At 42.0% G+C, this 13791-nt stretch overlaps 1 protein-coding gene across 1 annotated transcript in view; it reads left to right on the top strand.

The window, feature by feature from the left end:
* Positions 1–3465: 3465 nt before the first annotated feature.
* Positions 3466–13791, top strand: part of LOC135243040 (zinc finger CCHC domain-containing protein 24-like) — a 48992-nt gene continuing 38666 nt past the window's right edge. The window contains exons 1-2 of the mRNA XM_064314502.1: positions 3466–3969; positions 10600–10800. Of these exons, the coding sequence (XP_064170572.1) occupies positions 3733–3969; positions 10600–10800 (438 nt within the window). The 5' untranslated portion in view covers positions 3466–3732. The remainder of the gene's footprint in view (positions 3970–10599; positions 10801–13791) is intronic.

Raw genomic sequence — 13791 nt, 5'->3', positions numbered from 1 at the left:
CAAGTAATGACATTGCTCTTAACACTCTTGTTATGATTGCCTTTTATTTATTTATTTATTTATTTTAACCTAATGATGTGCTGTATAATGCTATGTATTGACAAATATCGATAATTGGTTATGCCCAGATTATGCACTTTACGGTCAAGTGTTTCCTGCTCGTGTTTTAATCTCATGTCTGTTAAGTGTCTGTGTTTTTACGGCTGTTGTGTAAAATGTGGTCTGTGTTGTTTTACCCTTTGTATACCTGCCGCGCAAGGCAAATTTCCCTCCGGGGACAATAAAAGTATCGAAATTGAAATTGAAATTCTGTGAGGAGTTTGAATGTTCTCCCTGCATCTGCATGGGTTTCTTCCAGGTACTCCGGTTTCCTCCCACAGTCCAAAGACATGCAGGTTAGGCTAATTGGAGACTCTCAATTCTCCATGATTGTGAGTGTGTGTGAATGATGCATGTACCCTGCGATGGGTTGGTGTCCAATGCATGCTGGGATAGACTCCAAACATGGCGTACTCCCCAGAGGCGTCACTATGGGGTGCAGACTGGGTGACACCATCAGAGGGGGGTGACAGCAAAATGACTGGCAATCATTTTTTTGTGCAGTGTTTCGTGTAGCGACGAGTTGAAACAGCTAATTTCTCCCATGCAGTTTACTGCCGCTTGATTTAATTAGCGGTATTAATGTGATGAGGAGCACCCACATCCGCCAGCAACCCCCCCGGTTCGACAACACCCCACCACCACCCCCCCATGACCCCCCCCCCCCCCCCCCCCCATGACCCTGACCAGGAATAGATGGGTAACATAAAGGATGGATGGATATACATGAGTGCACATACATTTTTATGCTCCCATAAACTGATGTCAATTCCACTGACCAAAATAATCATAATGCAGATTGATATAATGTCTTACTGAAGTGGATGCATTACAATGAATTTTTTAAAAGTAACATGTTGGAGCTTGGATTATAAAAAACAGTGTTATTTATGCTGCATTCATTTCATACAGGAAAGCATTACCTAGCAGCATAATGATTATTTATACTGAAAATCCACCAGGGAGTCCAACAAGTCCTCTGTGAAGATAAAAAAAAAAAAAAAAGTTGTTTCCGCAATACTGTGCATGACCAGCAGATGGCAATCTCAATTCTTTCATGAGAGTCATGGGTAATGGAATTTGAAAGGATGGCAATATGACTAACATAACAATACAAATACATTTTCAATGTATTGTTTAAATATATTTTATTGGCACTGAAATAATTGTTAACCTAACTTCAACGTGTCATTCCACATAAAATAAAAAATGCTGTGTCTTTTGGCAAAATTGAATGGTAATGGCAATAAAGTAGCTTTCATGAATTTTTATTTATTTGTGTCTTTTAATTGTTATTATTCAAACAGTGTACAAGAATTACAAGTGTGGGGGGCTGGTATATCAAATATGGAGTTATCTTGTAATTTTGTAGATTGTGTGGAAATCACTGACCTTCCATGAAACATCTAGTATTTTGAAGGTTGGTTAATAGGAATGTTGTGTGCGGTACAAGTGTGCACCCCACTGTGGTAAATATTCTGATAATTGTGATAATTAACTGAATTGGTGTGAAAATATACATTTGTAAAAAAATAAATAAATAAATAATAATAATAATAATAATAATAATAAAAAGTATTTTAAAGGTTCAGCAGAAATATAACGGCTGTATTTCTCATCTCTTATTTCAACACGCAGTGCTGAGAAAGAGCATGTCCTGCTACAGAATTTTACAACTCCCTGAGGAATCTAATGGTTTGAGCAACAATATTCTTCTTCTTTGAGGCTCCTCTTATGAGCGAGGAATATGGAAGACATAAACCCTCTCGTTCTGAATGTATCATACAGACTGCATGACAAAGAGCTTATTTCCTGGAAGCTGCATATTTCTGGGAGGCCTGTCATGGTAAAGAGGGTCATCTGAAACCTCCAGAATTAACATGTTAAATGGTACGTAGTTTAAGATTACACAACTGTGAAATCTGTCCTGAGCAGGATGCAGTTTTCCTGGTTTCCTCCTCCAGTTTCTGCTGGAGCAGATGAGTCTCTGATCGAACACATATTTACTTACTAAGAGATGAAATTGGTGCACCAAATGCACCAAAGTGAAAAAGTTAATGTGATGTGTGTATGTGCGTATATGCATGTGGGCACACCTACACACTATTGACTGGTTTTCTAATTAACTGCTGACCAGTGTCTGTTCCTCTTGAATTATTCATGCATAAGTAAATACATGCATTACAACACCTGTTTTATAGTGTGCATCAATCACCATTGTTTCTTTTTCCATTAAACGTTCACTTTTAACACCCTGCTAATCTCATTTTCTGAATATCTTCCAAATATCATTGTGCAACAGCTGGAAGAAAAATGATCTTTCTTAGCATTTCCATATGGGTAATCTCAGGATTGACTACACTCCTGGTGCATATGTCTCTTTTGCTACAAGGCTTTTATGATCCCAGACAGAACGCCAGTAGGCGGTAATATCTCTCAACTGCATCCCTTGTCAAGCTCAGCAGAGATGGAATGAAATATAAAAACTTATCAAACCTCACACTCCTCTTTCCAGGCCACTCCGCTCCACATGGAGCATAATTGTCACCTCCCAAAGAAGGCCCCTCCCCTCAGTCCCATCTCCTCTCTATTCTGCCCCCCACCCCCTACAATCAGAGTCACTGCCCATAAATATGACCACAGGAGGCTGTTGCAGATCTTAGAAATTTCACAATACTGGCTGTGTGACATTTGGATTTGTAACAAACATGTCAAGCTGACAACCATAATGGCTTTTTATTGTAACAATGCAGAAATATATGGATTTGAGGTATGCTTTTTCTGGTATCATATGGTTTACGTGATCAATAAATCGTTGTTTAACTTTTTTAATTTAGTTTGATTTCCACCCTTACATTACACATGATGCCCATGTACAGTCACGCAAGATGACAGCGTGAATGATGTGAGCTGAATTATTTATTTATTTATGATTAACTTAGTTCAGCAACATCAGGAGGAAACATTTTTGATCATGAGCCATTATATTCATCCCAAGAAAATAACGTCAGTCTCTAAAGTTTATGGATTCAAGTGCTGTTTGTTTTTCAAACCATGACATAAGCAGACACGGACATAAAATATTGGAGGTGTTGTGAGTGCGGAGAATAGGATAAGAAGTACGAGTATAGCCTCCATTCCTTTTCTAGGACTACAAGCCTTCTTCTGGGCCTTCTAAAAATTGCACTGCAAAACCAATCCTTTTCCTGGTTTAAGAAGAGGAATGGTTACTGAATATTCAACAGAGCGGCCAATTATCTCCGGCGATGAATAAAAAAACCACGCGAACAGCAGCCCTATTGGCCCGTTAGACGCGTGACGCACTCCGGGTTTCTCCGGAATATGCAATGAGGCTCTGGCTGCTCCAGTGCAAATAAAGGGAGATAGCGGACCACAGACTCCTGCACAAACTTTTTAGCCTGACAGGCCAGAACTATGACTTTTGCGTAATCGTAAACCAGGGACAGGGATCCCAGCAGGATCCGAGGGGTGAAGAGAAGGAAAGTAAGACACTTCTGGGTGCGGCGAGAGAAAAGAAACACAGAAAAGGACACTCAAGTGACAAACTAGAATCCGAAGTTGTGATTTACCTAAAAGTAAAGGTGGAGAATCGAACAGCTAATCCGTTCAAAGATGAGCTTGATGTCTGCCATAGACACCAGTGCCTCTGTGTACCAGCCTGCACAGCTCTTAAACTGGGTTTACCTCTCTTTACAAGACACCCACCAGACCAGTGCTTTTGATGCATTCAGACCAGAGTCTAATTCTTCCCATCCGGATCTGAACTATACCAAGCCTCCCGCTGCCGACCTGAGCTCCTCTCTAAATTCCAACTATCTCAACAACTTCTTTCAGCTGCAAAGGAATGAGGTTAGAGAGATTCGGAATATGTTCTTTTTCACTTGAATATTGATTGCATCGATGTTGTTTGCACTTCCCGACTGGAAGTAACTCATGTTCCCCGTTAACTGTTGAAATAATTGTGCTGCGTCCATGCGTATTCCGGGTTTTCCATATTTCATATGTAGCCTACTATTTGCAGACACACTGACTCCACAATGTCGATAATACGAATAGTATATTCAGTTTTGGTTTACTTATATTATTTTGGCCTTCGACGAGAATGTGAAACTGCAAACTTCACAGAAGTTATTGTTGTCAGTTAGAAATAGCTGATTCATTTGTTGGAGCCGATTCAATTAAGTTCCACAATTTGATTTATACTTGGCCAGTTATATTTAGTCGTGGTCAAGAGACTGTGGATCGAGACGACATATTTCACCTTATCTGATGATCAACAAGTTGAATTGTATCGTTTGACATTAACTCATCATTAAAATAGCTATTATTTGGAGATTAAGTTTATAATTAGGGTGCATTTTATGGCGAATGCGAGAACATTTTTATTTGCCAACAATGCGGCAACATTTGTGTTGCGCACACATACTTGTACGATAGCTTTTAACATATATGCTTTTTGTTTACATTTGATCGCCCCACGGACTGTGTAGGGACGATGTCGGGACAGCCTGACATTACAAACAGACTCGCGCAGTTCTTTTGTGGCCGCTCGTAGGCCAAAATAGCACCAGTAGCCTACAAACAAATTTATGTCACGTCTCCTTTTAATTGTCAGTGGTGTCTTGCTGCAAGATATACTTTTAAAACTCTGATCAAGGGTGAATGCCTTCACATAAGGCTGTCTTGTATTGTGGCTAATTAGAATGTCCTGCACGTCGAGATTTCTGAGGTTGTGGTCTGCATAATGAAAAGATAAGAACATAAAGTGAAGTTAGTATACGCGTAAAAACGGTGCGTTATGGAAGTGATCGATGATACATGTATTTGCTGAGCAGCATTGTGTCACATTACTAAAATGTTTATTAAATTGTTCTGTGGGACCATTTTTGTTCTGTAGAATTTCATTATACAGTTTTCTATTAAACAGATTCAGTAGTACTGGCCTTAGTTTATGTGGAGTAGCGGAAAATATACATTCAAGTAGTAGCTGAAGTCCGACAATAATTTATAAAATGGTAGTGCTACAATACTCAAAATGCTACTGAAGGCCTTTAAAATAATGCTGCTTACTTTTATATAAAGAAAACACACCAAACCATCTACTTACGCACTGAAGTTGTCTTATACATTGTTCTGTCCTAACTTGTCTATTACTGCTGTTGTTAATTGCATATTCATGCTAGGTCCCATTACATTACATTACATTTATTTGGCGGACGCGTTTATCCAGTTACCCACACCATTGGTTATTACTGGGTTCAAAACCGCTATTAAGCCATGCTTTGTATGGGCGTATATTGCTAAATGTAGTCAAGAGTGTCTTTACAGTGTCTTTTCAGACCAAGCATACAGTAAATAATGTTTTGTTTCAAATGCATATGCATGACATTACTAAATTATCTTTAAGTATTTTTGGAATTAATTTTCTTTAAAATTTTCTTTGAAAAGCATTTATATAATTTAGACTTCTACTGTTGATTATTTAAGTTTGCACAGAATCCACAAAAGGTTTGAAAAAATTGTCAGTAAAGACATTTAAATATTTCAAATTACTGTTATGGTTTAATTTGTAGAGGATGCTATTTTTGTGGTGCTAATGTAATGAATTGAAGGCGGGGCTTGGTACAGTGAGATTGGCCTGTTTTCTATTACATAGCATTAGAAAGTGTGGTACTGCACTTGATGATGGCTTGAAAGGTTTCTTGTAAGCACAGCAAATCAGCAGCCAAGATAAAAAATTTAAAAAATTTAAAACTTGAGGCGAGTCATGTACATACTTTGCAGAAAAAAATAGCTTTGATAAGTTTCATATTCAGCAGGAAACCAGAGGCATTCTGGGAGCAGTTGCATAACGCACATCTTTTATAAACTTCATTGCCAAGTATGAATGGTTCCAGAGCTTTAAGTGGCGTGATTAATGTGATTTTGCTGTGAAGTAAACTTTACAGAACAGAATTCTCTAACCCACTACAGCCAGGGAACCTCCATATGAGATTATGTAAGACTGACCATGAACCCTCTTGAACCAGAGAGCTGTAATTAGTATATTACCCACAATGCTATGCCCCAGCAGAATGAAACAGTTGCTATGTAGAACTTTACTTTGGAGGCCATGTTGAAATGTTATTGGAATGATTGCTGAATGGTTTAAAATCTTGACTTATGCAAAATCGATAATTATTGATTATTGATGATAATTATGATGTTGGTGTGGTTGGTGTTTTGATGGTTACTACTGACAGGGCAGCATTGGTCTTTTTGCTTCACTTGATCTGCTGTTTCCCAGAAATGTTCATGTGCAATGCGCTCACCCATTGGCTAAACTGTGGAACACAAACCACTGTGACAGTATATAACTATCAGTTCATGAATATATGGTGTAGTGTGTCTGTGATTAGGCTATAGTTAATCTACACCGGATCATAATCTTAGCCTTTTTTATAGCAGAGGATGGTGGTGTGGTAAAGTATTTTGGGTCGAGCCATCTGGGTGATTATTGTGGAATGTTCATAAAACCTGGGTGTTGATATGAGGGGGTGTTCCACTCCCATATTTTGGGTCCAAAATCTTTGTGTTTTCCTAGAACACTCTCAGCACACAACTGTTTATATATTTTTCAGATTAAATTAATCTTCACCCATATTTCCCACCCAGCTAGGATGCTGTCTATCATGTTATCCACAGTCTAGCAAATTACAAAAAAGTCTTCTTTTATTTTACTCTAAATTTTGTGCAGCAAGGAAAAATAAAATACAATGAAACGTGCCCTCCGCTGTAGCGACAGATGTGTACTGCTGCACTCCACGCTTTATGAGAATTAGTAACGGCTGTTTCGACGGACTCACTGGCCAGCGGACGCTGTGGCCATCGGAGGTGTTGAGCGCTCGATGGAATTATTCCCCAGACTGAAGCCCCCGGGCTGCCCCCCCGGGCTGCCCCCCCCCGGGCCGGGGAACCGGTCACCAAACAGCCGGAGCTCCTGGGCCCCGAGCGGCCGGAGCACAGCCCGACCCGGACACGCGGCAGCCATTTTCTGAGCGAATAAGCCCTCGTTGTCTCTTGATATAGTGCCTGTGTGTTAGAACTGCGTTCTGGTGTCGGTGGGCAGCTGTGGAGCAATGGCCGGCTAAAAAAAGGCCCTCCGGCTGATTTCTGTAACCTGTGCGGAAGAGTTCGCCGAGGTCCGGCTCCCCCCCGACAGAGTGCGTGTAACGTCCAGTTACCCAGGTCAGCTGCTCGATTCAATTAACCTCCACTTCAGGGGAACATCAGCCTTCAGAAAAAACAGCTTTGGTCAGCAGGAGTTCAAGTCCACAGGGTGCAATTTGAATTGGGAGACTCTGTTTTCGTTTAAGCTAAATACCCAAATGCTAATATTTAGCAATGGTGTAAAAATGCTAATACATTTGAAGAGATCACAAGATTTCACTCTCTGTGAATAAAGTTTTATTTGATATAGTACTTCTATAATCCTGCTGTGTTGTGCAATTTGAAGAGACAACAAAAACTTGATGTGGATATGAAACCTTTGTGCATTATGTATGAGTTATGCCATTTAAGCACATTTGTAATAATGGCATTCATGAAATTCTGAAGAGTATTATTTTGAGGCTGCATCTTTCTGGGAAATTGTTTTGATCTTGTGGTGCACTCATTCTTTTTAAATTTTGTGAGGGTAGAGGTGTCTCTTTGTGTGGACAAATGTGTCTTCTTTTAAGGTTGTGCTATTGTTTTACTTTTCAGTTTACGTTTCAGTTCTATGTGTGGTGCGTGTGTGTATGTTTGTGTGTGTGTGTGTGGTGGGGAGGTGGGTGTCACAGATACAATTCTATGGTGTGTTGACGCTCTCTGGTGTGCTGGTAAAATGTGTCCCCTCTCTCTGGTGTGCCGGTAAAATGTGTCCCCTCTCTCTGGTGTGCTGGTAAAATGTGTTCCCCCTCTCTGGTGTGCTGGTAAAATGTGATCCCGGTCTCTGGTATGCAAAGGGAAATGCAAATGAGATGGAAACAGAGGTGACGGTGGACATCCTGACACGGTTAACATGAATGTGAACAGGCCGCTCTGTGTCTAAGCTAGGCAGTGGCAGACACAAGGGTCCTTATTGACTTTGTCAGAGATGTATGTCATCTGGCTACCAAGTGTCACACCCAGCTAAAGCAGTAATCTTTGGTGCTGTGACTTCACCCAGAATCTAATCCTGACAATATAAGTGCCGAGAGTTGGCACTGAAATGTCTAGTAGATCAGGCAGACCTGCATTCCATATCTATTAAAATACGGAAAAAAATATTGTTTTTTTCCCAATACGTTATTAATCTTAAACTCTGACATGACGAGGTAGACATCACTTTTTTTCAGTGCAGCATGCAGTTGCTTAACAGCTGGGTATGAGTGTGGCAGAACTTATAAGCCCAGATACAGCAGCCCTGGACACTGCCTGAGTAACTGGGTTACAGTCGACATCTTCCTGCAGCACGTATGCGTTCACACCCTTCTGCACTGCTAGGCCACTCCCCGCCGATACAATGGGGCCAATTGTATAGGAGAATCTATCAAGAATGAGAAAAGCCATGAGAACAGGAGCTTGGTTCTTTGCAGAAGCAGAATTCAGGCTTTTCTCTCAGCGAGGAGAGCACACACATCTGCAGGACTATAATAACGTCTTGTTCTGCTCGCTGTGCAGGCAGACCAGTAAAAAAACGTTCGTTGAAGTTTTTACTGGAGCTGTACTGATGCTGAAAACATCTTCCCATACCACACCAGCGTTTCCATTTACTGATAATTATCCGCTTCTTGCTGAATCACTTGATGAGTGAACAGATTCTCTGTCCCTCTCGTTACTAAACTGTACCTCAGCATATTTTCAGATGTGGCAGTTACTTTTAAAACTTGTCAAATTAACTGCATTCACGCGAGCACTAGGTTAGTGTCAATGACAATTGTTGGGCACATGATTTCACAGGTGTTTTACATCCCTGGTCAACCCCTCTCTTGTCCAACAAGAGTTTCCCAGTCCCAGAATTACCCGTAAAAATACTGCCTGTAAAATACTGCATTCGTTTTTTATTTCTGTTGAAGCCCTGTGTCAAAAGATATATGGCCAGCTACAGGCAACATTCCTGCAAAGGAAGTATGAAATTGTGGTTTACTTCAAAATATGTAGCCAAATAAATACAAACATGTGCTTATTCGAGGGAAAAGGGGGAAAAACTAAATTGAATGATTGTTAATTTAATTCAAATATCTTGTGTGAAAGAAATGATAAGATGAGCAACAGCTGCTGAATAAGACTGGCCACTTGGGGAATGCTCTTCATTTGTGGGGATTAATTGAGTTCATGGTATGACACACGGGGAAAGAGAAACTCTGCTTTTACAGAATAAAAGAGAAGGAATTTCACAGATGTCACGGTGACATCCTCTACAGTCTCATCCTCTGCAGACCATAAAAGCTTGTGTATTATGGCAGACAACCTCATCATCCGGCTGGGCTGATCTGCAGTGAGCTGCCGCTGTTTGTTTGGGTATCTGAGTGCATCTGAACGGAGAAACAATGTTGGGTCACTTTCACTCCAACCACATAATGAAGACCAATGCTCTTTCAAGTTTCCACCATCCCAAATATTTACGTCAACTCTTTAGAAAAGTATTGGTTCTGTGCAGTGCTTGCTCACAAGGGATTTCAGTTATCTAAATAAACTGTTTACAGGGGTGTGTCAATGGTACCATACTGTATTTGATTAAAACAAAACAAACAAACAAAAAACTATGAACTATTGGTTTCATGTGTCTTAACTTCTAGAAATTGCAACATAGTATGTAGACATAAATGAGGCGGCCAAGTGAGATGTTTCTCATGCAGGTGAAATTCACAGAATAGAAAAGGAGCAAACTGTTAAATCTGGACCAGCGTGATATAGGTCAGCTCAGAGGCACTAGCAGTAATAAAGGTTATATGGATGAATATATGGCATTTTTCACTATGCCAGTAAATATGCTTGTCATATAGCATTGAAACATAAGTGTTTTTAAAGGAGTCATTGATTGGCTTTGACGTTTCCCTCAGCGCAGCCAATCACAGTGCAGACTCCCCACAGAGATTACACAATGGCCCGTGCCAGTGGCTCGCAGTATGCCAGCTCCAGTGTGGTCTGGAGCATTTTTAACACCGCGTCCCAAAGTTGATCCTCTGATGTCATGCATATTTCACTGCCACAGAGCGTAAAATGGAACCGCTTTCAGGAACTGATCAGTGTTCTGCTGTTCCACTGCAAGCCTTGATTAACAGACCATATAAAAGCAGGAACTGATCGCTGTTCCTCTGTTCTGCTCTTCCTCTGCAGGCCCTGAATAACAGACCGTATAAAAGCAGGAGCTGATTGCTGTTCCTCTGTTCTGCTGTTCCCCTGCAGGCCCTGAATAACAGACCGTATAAAAGCAGGAGCTGATCGCTGTTCCTCTGTTCTGCTCTTCCTCTGTAGGCCCTGAATAACAGGCCGTATAAAAGCACCTCCCCCTGCGGCTCCCTCAACAACATCGTGGATGGCCTGAGCTCGCTGACCGACCACTTCTCCGACCTGTCCCTCTCCTCCGAGCCACGGAAACCCAGCAAGAGGCCGCCGCCCAACTACCTGTGCCACCTGTGCTTCAACAAGGGACACTACATCAAAGACTGCCCGCAGGTAAGCCCCTTAACCCGCCCCACGGCCCTCTGGGAAAACTGCGTCCCTGGCCTGCTTTCCTAATGGATCTCCTCTGTGTTTGTGTCACGCGTATCAAGCCAATGACAAAGGTGTGGTGAACCCTGAGGAACCAATGAGAGTGTTTCACGATTCCAAGCCCATGTGTTCAAAACGAGCTGCGCTGACTGTTACTGGAGAAAACAGCCATTTTCTCTCTGGTCTCTAGTTCGTGATATCAGATGTGAGGTCTAGTGTGCATTTCACAAGGGGGATAAAAAGACACCCCTTCAGGACTAAATTGGATCTGATTTTCTGGTTTGAGTGGAACTGAATGGACAGTAACTAGAGGGAAGATTTGTACAGCAGACATGAAATCTAAATAATATTAGCCGCAGGGAAACAGGCCTCAGACCAGCGCAGCGCTGTGTGGAAACTCCGCGTCTCGAGGGCTGTGCTGACCTTTTACAGCAAAACAGTTATGCGCACGCTGCGCACTGTTTTATACATTTAAGGCACCACACTTAATTTCAAGCTATACTTCATGAATCACTTTAGTCTTGTATCTAGTATCTTGAAAATCAGCAGCAGCTGTTTTCAGTAGACAAGATTTTTTGCAGCCAGAGAGTACGTTTGGGTACAAAATCAGGCTAAAGAAATAGTTTTTTTCTGTGTTTGATTAGTATATTCAACAACAAAAAAAATACTCTCAAACCATTATAACTTGCAGAGATTCTAATATGAGAGGGACTTCAGAAATGTGTGCTCCTGGTCACAATACGTCTTTTTTTGTTGTTTTCATAGGTGCACATATATTTTTAGTACCTGTACTATGTGTCATATCCAGTGCAGATAATAATCAAATCGTGGCAGTTATATGATCAGATGGTGCTGCAATACGTCCGAGCTTAATCCTCCTGTCAGCAACACGCATGCCAACATGTGTGTATGAAACATGAAGTTTAAACTGTAACTGCATTATATGTGTTTTTGGCAGAACTACATCCAATTAAAACATCCCTCTTATTGTTTTCCATTTTCAATCATTGGACCACCTAAACTTGTTTGTCATGGTTTCAAAAAGAAATTGTTATGTAATGAAAGAATGAAAATGAAAGTTTATTTTCTTTTTTTTTTTTGGTGCTATTGGTGATTTATTGAACCACGCTGTAGTTTCCAAAAGGCAGAGAGAGATTCCACCCCACATCCCATTTCAATTGAGTGTACCAGGGCACTGTAACCAGGGCCAGATGTGGGATTAAAACAGTAAGCCTCTCCTTATGAAAGATGAGGGGCTTCCCTGCACGGGCTGGACAAGCCCTGCAAACTGAGGGGGTAAAGTATCTCCCCCGTTCTCTCTGTTGACAGGGTCTCTTGGCCTGTATGGATCTCCAGCCTCTGTTAGAGCGGCATGCTAGGCGTTAGCTTGTTCCATAAGTTTAGCCCACAGGAAGTGACCGAAGCCTATAAGGAAAATACATCACAACAGATTGGTTTGTATTCATTTATTTAATTTGGTCCACAAACTTTTTGTTGATTGTTTATTTATCTTGTTTATGCAGATTGGTTGGCTGTGAGCGGTGCGTACTGCACGCGCTCAGAGAGTTGCGCTGTGATTTTCTGGCATGGCGGGAGTGCCGCTGTAGGAAGTGTGAAACACGCGTATTCATATTACAGTGCAGCCTTTCCCCTGCGAGGCGGCCTCGCTGATGTGTGGACTACGTGTGTCTGACTCTGAGCAGGACCCAGAGATGGGGGCAGGGCAGCCGCCAACTGCTGACTGCAGAGAACGTGTGGTGGAGTGTGTGTGTGTGAGCGTGTGTGCGTGCATACGTGTGAGTGTGTGCGTACTTGCATGCGTGTGTGTGTGTGTGTGTGCGCGTGCGTGCGTGCATGTGTGTGTGCTTGTGTGTGAGTGTGCGTGCGTGCGTGCGTGCGTGTGTTTGTGCTTGTGTGTGTGCGTGCGTGCGTGCGTGCATGCATGTGTTTGTGCTTGTGTGTGTGAGTGTGCGTGCGTGCGTGTGTTTTTGCGTGTGTGTGTGTGTGTGCACGTGCATACGTGCATGTGTTTGTGCTTGTGTGTGTGAGTGTGCGCGTGTGTGCATTTGTGCTTGTGTATGAGTGCGTGCGTGCGTGTGTGTGTGTGTGTGTGTGTTTGTGCTTGTGTTGAGTGCGTGCGTGTGTGTTGGAGGGGGGATCCATCCAGTGGAGTAACAGGCCTGTTTGAAGCAGGAAACGCAGGCTTTCAGTCTCGTTGCAGGATTATGGCTGTGACGCAGATTAATGCCCCTGTCTGAGCAGGCAGGCTGGTATCGGGCCCAGTCCGCTCTTTCTGCTGTGCGCTCTTTGAAGTCCCTCTCCGCTGAGTCTGAAGGGTTAATTGAAGCCCTGTGTCTGAAGCGCTGCTCCACACAGACCCAGACCATGTGGCAACAGCAGAACCCCCCGTAGATCAAGCAGTGACTGAAACCAACCGCAGATCCTGAAAGGGTGTATTTCACATCGATAATACCCTAGCGACAGTACCCATGACGACGCCACAGCCTGAACGAAAGCGATCGCTCTGTGCCAGGACTAGAACCCAGCAGCCTGGCATCACGTGCACTCGATGCACAGTAAGTCAGTGCAGCTGATTTTTTAAAAACTTATAATGCAGAGGTTTTCAAACATAGAAAATGGTTTTATATTTAGAAATATATTCCCAAATCTATACAGAGTCATCAAATATCAAATCTGGCCAGGGACCTCCTACAGAACCTTCACGGAACCCCTGCTGAGAACCCGGGTTCTGATGGAACTGTGAGGAACATTCAAAGCTTCTCACTTCATGCTGTTATGATCCAGTTCTTTTACCCTCCTCTCTGGGTTCTATGTTTGTAACCAAACCACTGTAGTCGTACCACAGACATCAGATAAATTCATATTTTGTGCATTAATCATATTAAGTTTTACATGTTCTTTCAAAGGGTTGGATGATCTCATTGCAAAATTCAA

The sequence above is a fragment of the Anguilla rostrata genome, chromosome 2 (genome assembly GCF_018555375.3).
Source record: "Anguilla rostrata isolate EN2019 chromosome 2, ASM1855537v3, whole genome shotgun sequence".
In the NCBI taxonomy this organism is placed as follows: domain Eukaryota; kingdom Metazoa; phylum Chordata; class Actinopteri; order Anguilliformes; family Anguillidae; genus Anguilla; species Anguilla rostrata.
Note: the sequence above shows the minus strand (reverse complement) of the source record. Positions and strands in the feature narration are given on the sequence as shown.